This window comes from Mobula birostris, chromosome 4 (assembly GCF_030028105.1).
Source record: "Mobula birostris isolate sMobBir1 chromosome 4, sMobBir1.hap1, whole genome shotgun sequence".
In the NCBI taxonomy this organism is placed as follows: domain Eukaryota; kingdom Metazoa; phylum Chordata; class Chondrichthyes; order Myliobatiformes; family Myliobatidae; genus Mobula; species Mobula birostris.
The window spans coordinates 164891702-164907090 of NC_092373.1; the positions used below are offsets into that span (position 1 = coordinate 164891702).

The window sequence follows — 15389 nt, forward strand, 5'->3', positions numbered from 1 at the left end:
TGTCCACAGGGTTATCAGCTCAGCTAAGAGTGGACTTTGCAGTAGATTGTTCAACTTCTGTTGGTTCAAGTCACTGGCCATGTCGTTCACATGGTCTAAGAATGATTTGATCATCCCACTCCTCTCTGGAAAGTTGTTCTCAACCCATGGTGTGAACTCTGCCCATGCGAGTATCATCAGTGCTTCATAGATGTACTTGTGGACCCTGACAGCACGACTGTAGTGTTTACCATCAAGGACTCCATTGATGGACCCCTCTGCGACAATTCCAGCCTCTATGCATACGTCCTTTAGACCAGCATCCCGAAATCGCTTTCCTAGGATGGCTAAGGCATTACATATGGTATGGAATGTCCCCATCCTGAGAAGAATGTTGGAGAAGCGCTCTTTGTGCTTCCAAGCAATTTCAGTGGCTTTTGCATAGAGCACTTGATCCCTGACTACCACAATTGTTTCTAAATGAAGTTCCTTCCTGATTAGCTGTGATTGGTTCAGGATTTCAAATACTGTGGTCATCTCTGTGGCTGGTGAATTGATGGTTGGCTGATACCCAACAATATCTTGTGAGATTGGTTCTTGGTCCCTGCTGCTGATATTAAAACCCCAGCTTGGGATTGCCTGATTGTCTGGATCTGTTTGCCTTGCAAGTGTCCACACCAGGTTCTTCTTGCAGGCAAGAAGAGCAGCTTCCTTGGTTTCCTGGACACAGTGTTCCCTGGTTGGGAGAGGCTGTGGGCCCACATGTGCACCTGCTACATATAATCCAGTTCTTGGTCCTCAATGGTGACTGATCTCTGCTTCAGTTTCTCGATGTGTGGAAGCTCAGCTCTTGGCAGAATGTGGTCCATAGACATTGGCCTGTACCACTATGCCATTGACTCTATGTGATGTACCCTTTCCAGTGAGAGTTTCCTCAAGTCTTATCGATATTGCCCCATGCAAGATTGGTGAAGGCAGGAGGCATGATGGAGGCTGGAAGTACAACTCTCTGGTTGGAGGCTGTTGCTAGCTTTTGGAGATACACAGCAGTGTCGTTGCCTTCAAGTTGGGAATAAGACACCCCACGCCCAAGCCTGTTCAGTATTTGGATGAGCTCAGTGTTACTCGTCAGTGTTTTTACTACATCAGGAAGTAGAAGGTGCTTTGGTGGTTTATGTTGACCACATGTCACAGTATATATTATGTCCTGACTATGCAGTGACCCTCTGTGTTTGAGTCTTGGTGTCAGGATTTCCAGTGAGCAGCCCAACAAGAAGCCGCTCTAGTTGATCCGGTATGGAGGTATGAGCACTAACTTTCACATCAGATGGATGGAATGGCCAGGGAGTCACAGTCATCTCTTGTTTAATGATTGATCTGATATGTGATGAAGTCTGATCTATGATCTTGTTGAAATTGGTTGCCTTGGCCCTCCAAACTTTGAGTTCCCTCTGTAGAGTTTGATTTTCCAAGACAATGTCCCTTAATGATACACTTTCAGGAACCATTAACAATTTTCCTTTGTCATCTGGAAATATATCTACTGAATTGCCCAGCTCAGATTCCAGTTTCCTATGAATGTGCTTCCTTGTAGAATCTTGCAGGAGTGTAACTCCATCAGATAGCATGAAAGATTCAAGTTTCGTGACCAAAGAAGTGACTTGTACAATCATCTTGTTGGGTATGATATCAGTTCTGCTGATAGAAAGCTACCACCGCTGCAATGTTATCACATGTTTTCTAGCACTAGGGGTGTATACCTTGCCAAAAATCACTATAAGAATTATTCCCCCCAGATGGTACCAGTGGCCCAAATCTAGAGTCCTGGCTCGTGGATAAGCTGTCGGAAGATAAGCTGTCCAGCCTGTCCTGTCTGAGCACTGCCATGACATTTTCTCTGAGTACTAATGCTACCCCTCCCCTTTTAATCTCTCCCACTCTATCACATCTAAAACAACAGAACCCTGGAACAATGAGCTGCCAGTCCTGTCCCTCCTGCACCGAAGTCTCAGTAATGGTTACAATATCATAATTCCACATGCTGATCCATGCTCTAAGCTACAATACTCCTTGCATTGAAACATACACAACTCAAAATATTAGTCTCACTATGCTCTATCTTTCGATTCCTGGCTTTATATGTAAGCTTAAAAACCTATTTTCTTACAACCACTCCACTATCTCAAAGATTCAAGATTCAAAAAACTTTATTGTCATTCTAACCGTCCATCAGCTCTGCAGGGCAGAATGAGACAGTGTTTCTCAGGGGCAGTGCAATCATAACATAACAAACGCAATACCAAGTAATAAACATAACAATAAATAGTAAATCACAACAGCCACATGTCAGTTAAAATCAAGTTAAAAGTGTCCAAAACAGTATCAGGTAGAGCAGCTATTTAGCAGTCTGACTGCCTGTGGGAGGAAGCTGTTTAGTAGCCTTGTGGTTTTAGTTTTGATATGCCTGTAACGTTTCCCTGATGGCAGAAGAACAAACAGTTCATGCAGAGGGTGTGAGGGGTCTTTAATGATGTACCGTGTCTTCTGGAGGCATCGACTCTGAAAGAGGTCTTGGACAGAAGGTAGGGAGACCCCAATAACCTTCTCTGCTCCCCTAACCACCCTCTACAAGGCTTTTTTGTCGACAGCACTGCAGCTGGAGTACCAGGTTGTGATGCAAGAGGTCAGCACACTCTCAACCACGCCTCTGTAGAACGTAGTTAAGATGTTAGTGGGGAGTGATGCTTGTTTAAGCTTCCTCAAAAAGTGCAATCTCTGTTGGGCCTGTTTCACAATCCCAGTGGTGTTCCTGGACCAGGTGAGATTGTCCGAGATCTGTACCCCAAGGAACGATGTTTTTCACTCTTTCCACTGTGGAGCCGCTGATGCTGAGGGGTGTGACTGCTCTGACACTCTGGTTCCCATCCTGCTGTAGCTCTTTTTAACCACCCTCTACCCTGCGCAGCATTGACAAACCTTCCTGCAAGGATATTAGTCCCCTTCCAGTTCAGGTGCAAACTGTGCCTTCTGTACAGGTCACACCTTCCCTGGAAGAGAGGCCAATGATCCAAAAATCTGAAGCCCTCCCTCGTGTACCATCTGCTTAGCCATTTGATAAATTATAAGATTTCACTATTTCTCGCCTCACTAATAGCTGGCATAGATAGCAATCCTGAGATCAGAACCCTAGAGGTCCTGTCCTTTAACTCAGCACATAACTCCCTGACTCAGTTTGCAAAACCTTGTCACCTTTCCTACCTGTATCATTGGTACCAACATGGACCACGACCTGTGGCTGCTCACCTTCCCATTTAAGAGTGCTGTGGACACGATCCAAGATCTCCTTGTCCCTGACATCCAGGAGGCAACATACCATCCGGGAATCTCATTATTGTGCACAGAACCTCCTGTCTGTTCCCCTAACCAATGAATCCTCTATCTCTACAGCTCCCTCTTCTCCTGTTTTCCTTTCTGAGCCTGACTCAGTGCCAGAGACCTGAGCTCCCGCGCCCCCCACCCCATACAGTATCCAAAGTGATAGACCTGTTGTTGATAGAAATAGCCACAGGGGTACTCTGCACTGACCGCCTAGCCCCTTTTCCCATTCTACAGTCACCCAGTTACCTGAGCCCTCTACCTTGGGTGTAACTATCTCTCTGAATGGCCTGTCGATCAACCCTTCAGCCTCCCAAATGATCTAGAGTTCATTCAGCTTTAGCTCTAGTTCCTTAACACGATCTGAAAGAAGCTGCAGCTGGATGCACTCTTGCTGGTGTAGTTGTTATGGACATTGGAGGTCTCCCTGCCTTCGCACATCCCACAAGAGGAGCATTCCATTATCCTGCCTGATGTCCCCACTGTTCAGAATGTGCAATAAGAAAGGAAGAAAAATTAAATGAAAAAAAAATCTACCTACAGCCTCCACCTCTCCTTATCGAAGCCTCTGTGAGCCAAAACGTGAACTCCCCACTCTAATACTGGCCCTTTCACACAATGGCTGCTCTGCTTAAACCTAACTTCTTTTTATTGGCCCTTGCCAGGAGTCTGATTACATGCAATCCAATGTCTCCTTGGGAACTGTGGTACACAGAATGTCCCAACTACCCCTGCTCACCTCTTTTAAATACTCTCTACCGCTATGCAATCCAACATCTCCAAGGGAACTATGGTGCGCAGAATACATCCAGAAAGTTTTTGTTCCCATGACGAAGACATCGTTCTCTCAGCTCATGATTTCAGAATAGTCCTTTATCTAGTTATTTGCTCAGGAGAGAAAATTCACATATAATTTATTAAACATTTTGGAGTCATCATAATCTTCTTTCCTTGTTCATGGCTTTTACTTCTGATATTTCCCCCCAATAAACCACCTCATATAATGATGTGAAAGAACTGACCTTGGACAATTGCATTCAAAAAGAATTCTGGATACTAAGTTGCAGACACGAACAGTAAAAATATGAAACAGAAGCCTTGATTCTTGAAAGAATATAACTAAGGCAACCTAGTAGTCATGTGGTAAATATTAAAGACTAATCGTGATGAAAACAGTCATGAAATGGTGGATGTATTCAAACCGCATGTGGTAAACCAGCTTAGACAGTTTGTTCTGAGGTTTGTAGATGCTAGATTTGCTCTTTTGTTTTTCTGCATTTGTTTTGGTAATTGCTATAATATGTATTTTCAAAAATATATGTGCAATAAAATATGTGAACTAAAAATCATAGGACCTTCTGATGAGTTTATGGACTTCAAAGCACCATTAACTTATTCACTGATCTGTACAAGACAATGGACTTTGTGTTGAATGTATGGAACATAAAAGTTGTCCCAGCCACACCACACTGCACCATCAACTCCCAAATCCATGGTGATTGTAAATATCCATGATGTCAACCTGGAAAATTTAGATCACCGAGTATCTGGGGTTTGGGGGGGGCAAAGAGTTAATAACTTTTGAAAAAGTCAGCATTAACAGTGAAGATCATCACTGCTTCTAGTGTATTGCATGAGTTCAGCCTTCAGCTATCATCAGGTAAAAGTGTTTATAATTGAACACCTCAAATCCAGCAATAAGCTTACAGGCAATAGTGATCCCCATCTACCTGTACCCTTGAGAGACTTGAACTTCCTCCAGCAGGCCATTCTAAGACTGTAAGACATGGGACCAGAATTAGACAATTCGGCCTATTGAGTTTGCTTCACCATTCCATCATGGCTGATTTATTATTCCATTCTTCTGCCTTCTCCCTGTAACCTCTGGCACCCTCACTAATTAATGACCTATCAACGTTCGCTGTAAATATACTCAATAACTTGTCTCAGCAGCTATCTGTGGCATTGAATTCCTTAGTTTCACCACCCTCTGGCTAAAGAAATTTCTCCTCATCTCTGTTCTACAGGGACGTCCTTCTATTCTGAGGCTCTGCCCTCTGATCCTAGACTCCCTTACTAAAAGAAATATCCTCTCCACATCTATTCTATCTAGGCTTTCACTATTCAATAGGTTTCAATGAGATCTTCCCTCATCTTTTTTTTATATTGTGGTGAGTACAGGCCTAGAGCCATCAAATGTTTCTCATACATTAACCATGTCATTCCCAGATTCATTCTCGTGAACCTCCTCTGTACCCTCTCCAATACCAGCATATTCCTTGCTAGATAAGGGACACAAAGCTGCTCAAAATACTACATGTACAGTCTGACCAATGCCTTCAAAAGCCTCAGAGTTACATCCTTGCCTACCAAGCAAGCAAACAAACAAACATCTGGCTCAACAAGCCATTCCACATAGCAATTCACCTGTTTAACTCTAGCCTAATCATAGAATGATTTTCAATGACTAATTAACCTACTTCAGCTGTACTATTTTGGACTGTGGAAGGAAACTCATGCGGTCATGTGGATAATGTGCAAACTCCTTAAAGAAGGTGCTGGAAGGCAGCAAACTCTTGATTCCCCAATCTGTAATAGTGTTGAACTAATGGCTATGCTACCGTGATGCCCTCTAGTTCTCTTGGAATGAATGCTAACATTGGCTTTTGTTTTCCTTACCACTGACTCAACGTGCAAGCTGGGAATTCTGCATAAGGGCCCCTCAGGTCCCTATGCATCTCTGATTTCTAAGCTCAAAGGTTTCAAAGGTACAATTTATACCTATGTATGCAATATACATCCTGAAATGCTTTTTCTTCGCAACCATCCATGAAAGTAGAGGAGTGCCCCCAAAGAATGAATGACAGTTAGATGTTAGAACCCCAAAGTCCCTCCCGAACTCCCCTCCCTCCTGTGCGTAAGCGACAGCAAGCAACAATCCCCCCTCCCCCCACTGGCAAAAAAAAAGCAGTGGCACGGGCCACCGAGCACTCAAGCGTGAGTGAAGCAACAGCAAAGACACAGACTTGCAGTACCCCCAAAGACTACTTGTTCACCCGGTATTCGACATACCACAGGCTCTCTCTCTCCCTAGTAAGGGAGAAAGAGAGGTCTCCATTTCACAGCGAGAGGGGAGATATAACAAACAACTCACTGGTTTACGATGTTAAAAGTACGTTGCGTCACTTTTTCCAAGCTCTGTGCCCAAAGATCTCAGGTCTCTGGGCACACAGCCAGAGATCTTCCGTCTCCTACAACACACCGATCTCCTTCAGAGGCACCGATCTTTGATCCCCCCATCTCCAGAACCACAAGATCTCAGTCCTCTGAAGGTGAGTGAAGCTCTTAAACTGAGCCCTTGGTGTGCTGAACAATGGCCATTCGTGAAACCTTGAGAGTGGGTCCCATTCCCACAAAGAACAGTAGTCAACATGTAACTCCAGGTCAGGGTCTTCAAAAGAACCCTGAAAGGGGAAAATAGAGATATTAATGATGAAAATAGAGCTGTTTCCAAAGATGCAAGCAAAGGAGTTGCCGTTAGACGCCATTAATCCTCCTAAGCTCCTCTCCGATTTTATCACCATTTAGAAAATAGTCTATGCCTCTATTCCCTATTCCTTCAACCAAAGTACATAACCATACGCTTCCCTACACTATATTCTATCTGCCACTTCTTTGACCATTCTCCTAATCTGTCTGTTTTCTGCAGACTGCCTGCTTTCTCGACACTGCCTGTTCCTCCACCTATTTTTGTATCGTTCACAAATTTGGCCACAAAGCCATGAATTCTGGCATTCAAATCATTGACCTATAATGTGAAGAGAAATGGTTCCAACTCTGACCCCTGTGGAATACCACAGTGGACAACTTCCTCTTCAAAGATGTTTCCACAAAGCTTCTTGGAGTAGATGTAGCACCTTCACTATCTGCACAAAAGGAGGATCTGTGAAGATGCTTTGAATCTCATTTGTTTCTACCTGTTTTGCTACTTTCAAGTGCAGCTGTATCCCCAGGAATCGCTTTCCCTCCAGCCTTAAAAGTCTTTGCTTCAGTAGTATTTTTCATGTACAGCCTGCTCAGTGGAATGCTTATTTTTATGGTTTTTCTGTTTTCAAACCAATGTAATTAAGCTTTTAACGTTTTATCATTGTTCTGACTCTGTCTTATTGCATTATCTTAGATAAACTGGAGATTCTTTGTCAAACGTTGTGTAAATCTGAAACCACTGATTTCATAGTCATGTCTCTAATTCTATCCCTCATCCCACCTGCTGTTACCAGCTTCATTTCCCAAATTTATTATTCACTAATTGATCTCCTATGGCAGGAAAGACCTTTCGTTCAGGTGAATTGAAGTCAGTCACTAACTTTGACTGTTGGGAGCCTAGATAATCCAATCGCCATTTATTTTGTAATATAGATTCTTTCCATTATACGGCATCTGCTATTGATCTGCCCACCATCCAAAGATATCTGTTTCTATCAAAACTTTCTGAATTCTTTGAAAATTCACTATGTGGTTTGTATTTTTTTTATTGCAAACTGTACAGACTATCTAAATTATAACCTCCCAGGTGCAGACTCACCATGAGTATTTCCTTTACCTTACTTGCTGTCTCTATCTCTAAGGTGGTATAGGCAACTACGATTTGGAAGCTTGCATATGCAGATCCTAATATAATAATTAAAAAATATTATTCTGCAGACGCTGGATATCTTGATCAACATGCTCAAAATGCAGGAGGAACAAATCAGGTAGCATTTATGTAGTGGAATAAATGGTTGCTATTTCAGGCTGAGACCCTTCATCAGGACTGGAAAGGAAGGGGGCAGAAGCCAGAATAAAAAGATGGGGGGAGAGGAAGGAGTACAAGCTAATGGGTGAGGGGGAAGGTGGATGAGGAGGAGGAGCGTGGGTGAAGTAAGAAGCTGGAAGGTGAAAGGTGGAGGAGCTAAGGAGTCAAGGAAGAAAGAATATAATAGGAGAGGACAGTGGTCCATGGAAAAAAGGGAAGGACAGAAAAAGGAAAGGAGGAATTGAAAAAATGTCTGGGAGTGTGCAGTGACATAAGATTTTGTGGCATGGATTTATTTGCATTAAGCTACATCTGCATTTGATCAACCAATATGCTGATATGCCCATTTTCTATCAAAACCTCCTGCATTCTTCTTTGAAAGTTGACTGCACTGCCTACAGCTATTGAAACTGAAGCATATGTGGTGCAGTGTGAAGACTAAATTAGTAGGTTACACCAGGAGTTCATGCTAAGCAAAAGGCAGAACCTCTTTAATATCATTTGCAGACAAATTGTATTTAACAAATGTTATGTAAATAAAAATCATATGTCTGGCTAAAAACATTACTGCTTATTGTTTTATTCAGGGCCATAAACTATTCCAGAACGTGGATATATCCGAAAGGCTAAAATTTATCTTAAATCTAGGTATGTTGCTTTTTCTGATCCTCGGTGTTAATGCTGTTCTTGTCTTCCCACGTTGTACTTATTTGTGGTTTGTTTTGCAGATTGTGTGGACGACATCGTGACTGTTATAGCTGAAACGCATGGTTGCTTCAATATAACCACGGTTTGCTACTCGCTTTTAATAATAACTGCAATATTATTATTGATATTTATGATTAGCTTTTTGACATCTTGACATTTTGCAATACCTTTATAATGGTGGTAATAATATATCTGAGAGGTCATTACTTTTTTTAAAATAAGAAAAAAATAGTGAAAATACTCAGCAGATCAGCCAGTGAGAGAGGAAACAATATTTTGCAGGATGATCTTTCATCTGTTTTCATGAAACCAACTCTGTTTCCCCAGTATTTTGCTTTTGTAATCTCATTATTTTATTTCCTCTTGTGATTATTTCTCTATTTTTCTACCCTTCCTCCCATGTGTCCAAAATGTACATTCAGTGGCCAATTTATTAGGTACACCTTTCTAGTACTGGGTAGGAGCCCTCCCCCTTTGCTCCCAGAACAGCCTGACTTCTGCATGGCATGAATTCAACAAACAAGGTGCTGGAAACATTCCTTGGAGATTCTGGTATATGTTGACATGTGAGCATCTTGTCATCGTGCATTGTTGCTGCAGATTTGTTGGCTGCACAGTCATGTTGTAAATCTGCTGTTCCGTTACATCCCAGAGGTGCTCAATTGGATTGAAATCTGGTGACAGTGGAGGCCATTAAAGTACACGGAACTCATTGTCATGAACCAACTTGAGATGACGTGTGCTTTCTGACATGGCATATTATCCTGCTAGAAGTAACCATTAGAAAATAGATAGACTGTGGTCTTTAAGGGGTGCAGATGGGCAGCAACAATACTCAACTAGGCTGTTTCATTTAAATGATGCTCAATTGGTATTTAGGGTCCTAATGTGTGCAAGAAAACATTCCCCATACCATTACACCACCACCAGATTGAACTGTTGACACAAGGCAGGATATGTAATGTATGGATCTATTTCTTTGAGAACAATGACTCCCCCACCCCAGCACAGCACTACTGTCGTCTGCACATGTGCTGTTATCTATGCATATGCATTTCTCTCTCTCTCTCTCTCTCTCTCTCTCTCACACACACCAGTTACAGCTATCTCCCATGTGCGTGCTTTTATTTAATATATGTGCAGTTGTGCTTATACACAACAGGATGGATTCATGTTGTTTATGCCAAATTCTGGCCTGCCATCTGCATGTTGCAGCAGAAATCAAGATTCATCAGGCCAGGCAATGTTTTTCCAATCTTTAACTGTCCAGATTTGGTGAGACAACGGTGTATTTGCATATGACAGATCAATATGTAGTGTTGGGGGGAAGGGGGGGGGGGTCATAGATCCACTGTAACCACATTTTCTTGTTCTTAGCTGACAGGAGTGGAACTCTGTGTGGTCTTCTGCTCCTCTAGCCCATCTACTTCAACGTTCAATGTGTTGTGTGTTCAGAGATGCTCTTCTGCACACCAATGTTGTAATGGGTTATTTGAATTACCGTCGTTTTCCTGTCAGCTTAAACTAGTCTGGCCATTTTCCGCTGACCTCACTCATTTACAAGGAATTCTTACCCGCAGAACTGCAGCTCACTGGATTTTTTTTTACACACCATTTTCTATAAACTCTAGAGACTGTTGTGTGTGTGGAAAACTCCAGGAGATCAGCAGTTTCTGAGATACTCAAACCACCATGTCTGGCACCAATGATCATTCCACAGTCAAGGTCACTTAGATCATATTTCTTCCCCATTCTGATGTTTGGTCTGAACAACAACTGCAGCCCTTGACCACGTTTGCATATTTTTATGCATTGAGCTGCTGCCACGTGATTTGCTGCTTAGATAGATGCATTAAAAATCTGTTGGAATTCTTTCAGGAAATAACGGGCAGGATAGACAAAGGAGAGTCAGTGGATGTTGTTTACTTGGATTTTCAGCAGGCCTTTGACAAGATGCAGCCTATGAGGCTGCTTAACAAGATAAGTGTCCATGGTATTACAGGAAAGATACTAGCATGGATAGAAGATTTGCTGACAGGCATTTCCTTATCTGCTGTCAGTCCATGTCAGACTACTCACAGGTCCTTGCTCTCCTGCACTCTTGGGTACCAATGCCTGTTTTGAAAGTCAATGGCCATCTCTGGATCCCTTGAAGCAAGATCCAAACAAAACTGATCACTGCTTCCAAAACAAGATGTTAACCTTAATATTTTGGATTGTTTTAGATTCACAGCACACATGCTTATCTATAAGTGAAAATACTTGTCAACATGAATCAAGAGGGTCTAGAAACCAATAAATATAACAGCAGCATGAAAAGGAGCAGGAATAGGCTATATGTTCCTCAGCCTATTCTGTCAGCCACAGATCAAGATCATGACCCATTCTCAACCCCAAATCCAGTTTGCTGGCTAATCCTCAGATAGGGAGCCACGGTAGCGTTGAGGTGAGCACCATGCTATTCCAGCTCAGGGTTTGAAGTTCAATTCCAATGTATTCTGTATGGGGACTGTACATCTCCCATTGGAATGCATGGGTTTGTCTCCAAGTGCTCCAGTTTCCTCCCACAGTCCAAAGACGTACCGGTTAGAGGGTTAATTGATCATTGTAAATTGTCCTGTGATTAGGCTAGGGTTAAATCAGGGGTCGCTGGGCCGTACGGCTCGAGAGGCTGGAAGGGCCTGCTCCAGGCTGCATTTCTAAATAAATAAATCTCTCAATTTTCCCAATTTCCAAAAACATTGCAACCACAACGTATTATCTTTAGGGCTAGAGTATTCCAACACTGCCTTGAAGCAAAATCCGACCAGTTCCCCTCCAATACTGCTCTCTTCCATCTGGTGGAACTGGTCCTCACCCTCAGAAGTTTCTCTCACCTTCTCCAAATTCAAGGTGTGGCCATGGGCACCTGCATGTGCCCCAGCTATACCTGCCTTTTCATTCGCTATGTTCACGTTCCATGCCTTCCCTTGTGATGCTCCCTAACTCTTTCTGTGCTACGTTGGTGACTGCATTGGTGCTGCTTCATTCACCCATGCAGACCCTGTAAATTTCAGCAATTTTGTCTCCAGCTTTCACCTTGCCCTTAAATTCATTTGGCTCATATCTGACACCTCTCTCCCCTTTCTCCCCCATCACTGGAGACAAACTGTCTGCCAATGTCTTTTATAAACCCACCGATTCCCACTATCTTGACAATACCTTTTCCCACCCCGCCTCCGGTAAATATATCATTCTCTTTTCTCAGTTCCTTTGTCTCTGCGACACCTGTTCCCAGAATGAGGCTTTCTTTACCAGGACATCAGAGATGTCCTCCTTTTTTAAAGAACGGGGTTTCTCTCTTCCAGCATTAATGCTGCCCTCACCTGCATCTCCTCCATTTCCCAGACTTCTGGTGTCCTTTGTCTTCCCACCTCCTTAACAGGGATAGAGTTCCTCTTTTCCTCACCTATCACCCCATGAGCCTCTGCATCCAAAACATCTTTCTCCACAACCTCCACCATCTTCGATGGGACCCTACCTCCAAACACGTCTTTACATCCCTTCACCCCACTTTTCACAGGGATCACTTCCTCCATCAGTCCCTTGTCATTTCATCCATCCCCACTGATCTCCCTGCTAGCACTTATCCCTGCAAGTGGTAGAAGTACTATACCTGCCCATTCACCTTCCTCTGTCTCCTCTATTCAGAACTCGAGACAGTCCTTCCAGGTGAGGCAACACTTCAGATATACATCTGTTGGAGCCGTCTACTGTCTCTGATGTGCCCAGTGTGGCCTCCTCTACGTTATTGAGATCCACCATTGACTGGGGGACTGCTTTGTCAAGTACCTCAGCTCCATCCGCAAAAAGCGTAATTTCCCGGTGGCCATTTCAATTCCTATGTATCCCCATTTCCATTCCGACTTGTCGGTCCATGGCCTCCTCTTTTGCCACGATGAGGTTACTCTCAGGTTGGAAGAGCAACATCTCGTATTCCGTCTAGGTAGCCTTCCAGCTGATGGCATGAACATCCATTTTTCCAACTTCCAGTAATTATTTCCCTTATTCTCTTATTCATTTTCCTACTCTGGCCCCTTACCTCTTCTTGTCACCTTCCTTTCACCTCCCCCTGATGACCTCTTCCTTCTCTTTCTCCCATGATCCACTCTCCTCTCCTATCAGATTTTGTCTTCGCCAGCCCTTTACCTTTTTCATTTATCACCTCCCAGCTTCTTACTTCATAACCCTTTCCCACCGACCTAGCTTCACCTATCATCTCTTAGCTTGTCCTCCTCCCCCTACCCCCACCTTCTTAACCTGGCTTCTCCCCGTTTCCTTTCCCGTCCTTTCTCAGCCTGAAACGTTGACTGTTCTTTTCCATGAATGCTGCCTAACCTGCTGAGTTCCACCAACATTTTGGGTGCATTGAACCAAATATATTTATTTTCACCTCAGTCCCAGGAAGCTAACATCTTATTACAAGACAATAGGCCTAGACTTTCTGCCATGCGCATTAGAAGAGTTATTTTGGAGTAGAATGCTCGGGAATTGAAGTTGTGTATGACTTACGCAGGTGATCTATTTTCCTTCCAATTTCCATTTGATACTAGAGGCAGTGGAAGGCAGAGGGTAGAAATCACAAAATACTATATTCTTATAAAGGAAAGTTTTTTTTCCTTTGGAAATAAAGCTTATGTCTACATTATGAAAGATATCTTAGCAGTGCAGAATATTAATGGACAATGCTTTATGGAATTTCTTCTGATAGTGCATTAAATGAATGTTCTCTTGGGTGTTGGGGGAGGTTAAATGACAGGCAGTTTCTCAAGAGTATGGCCATGAAGAGAATCATTGATGGAGTAAAATGATTCTCATGTTTTCATAACGTTCAGAGAAGGGTTTGAGAAACCCATTATGTACTGTTCCTTATAAGAAAGTGATTGTGTGCAACTGACAAGATAGAGAAGGGGTATGAGGTGCTATGGACTAGGCATTGAGAAATTCAGTGCAGATCAGTCTGGATGGATTGGTGCTGAATGGTTCAGTTCTATATATTATGGCTCTTACAAAGTGAGGCAATAAGAATCAACCATCTCTTCCCAAATTAATTAATCCTAATTCTTTTTAAAAATAGAAGATGTATATTTTTTATTTGAGGCTCGTACCCAAAGACAGAGGTATGGAAGTCGTGTTATAAACAGAACAATTGGTAAATCAATGAATGAGGAAAAAGTTAGAAGAAAAGCTGAGGGAATGACAAAGAGGCAAAAGGGAAGTCAGCTGTTTTTCAAATAGGACCCCGTTGGTTGTAGGTTTAGCACTGGTAAGGGAAGGGAAGGAACAGGAGCTCAATGATTGAAGTTCAAGATAGTGTAGAAAGAAAGGCAATTCAAAAACAAGTTGGTTAATCCTCAAAAAATCAGCTTTCTTCATTATTCAGAACTTAACATTTAATAAAACACAGACAAGATGCTGGAGGGACTCAGCAGGTCAGGCAACATGTATGGAAATGAATCAACACTTTATATTTCAGGCCAAAAACCCTTCTTCAGGTCCTGATGAATGGTCTTGGCCCGGAATGCCAACTGCTTACTCTTTTCCATAGATACTGACTGAACTGCTGAGCTCCTCCAGCACTTTGTGTATGTTACTTTAGATTTACAACTTCTGCAGGATTTCCCATGTTTGAACATTTAATGATATACATACAATTATCTTTACCCCTATTGTTTTTTAAACCTGTTTGATGCTCTCTATCTGACCTTGCCTTAATAAACTGCTCTCAACAAATGAAAGACTGGTGGACAACAAGAAGCATGTGTGAAAGACACAGTGCCAGAATAAAACACGGGATATCCATTGTTAGATATGGATTGTGCTGTTGTGTGGAAGGTACTGAACAGAGGGGTCATGCAATATGCTCTAAAATGGGCACGTATTACTATTACCAAGGAGAATATCTAATATGGAGTTGTAATTTAAATAATTGGTAGAATTGACAATTTCTTATTTCTCCTTTCCAAACAAAGATTATTTTGCATTTTATGTCATTTGTTGGTAAATAAAACTAAATAAAACTGTTGTATCTTCTTATCAAAGGATTTACCCAAAGATGTTCTAACACTACTGAGAAAATGTCTAACCTATCATCCATCCAAAAGGTAAGTGCTTGCATCACATCAAAGCAAATTCCAAAACGTCACATATAATTTTTATATCTTAATAATTTTAGCAGGTGATATCAGTGATTAGGTAGAGCATTGAATTTTTGCTGGTGTGAATTCTCAGTGGTACACAACATTTAAGATACAGTAATTATTAACAGCACATCATTAAAAACTTGCCATAATCATCTGTCAAAATATAACTACGTATAAAATCTTACTTCATATTTTTTAGCAGTTGTTATATTGCATTGAAAAGAACAAAATGAAATTGTCATGGGCTCTCTGTCCAGTTTGTAAAAGTCATTTAATGATTGAGTTATTATTGATCTCCATTTCTCAATGTTGAAATTATTTTATCTTGTATCTTTGAGTGTCAAATTAAC

General features: G+C 42.1%; 1 protein-coding gene across 1 annotated transcript in view; it reads left to right on the top strand.

The window, feature by feature from the left end:
• Positions 1-15389, top strand: part of tbck (TBC1 domain containing kinase) — a 338866-nt gene that overhangs the window by 151626 nt on the left and 171851 nt on the right. The window contains exons 7-9 of the mRNA XM_072256396.1: positions 8737-8797; positions 8878-8939; positions 14939-15000. Of these exons, the coding sequence (XP_072112497.1) occupies positions 8737-8797; positions 8878-8939; positions 14939-15000 (185 nt within the window). The remainder of the gene's footprint in view (positions 1-8736; positions 8798-8877; positions 8940-14938; positions 15001-15389) is intronic.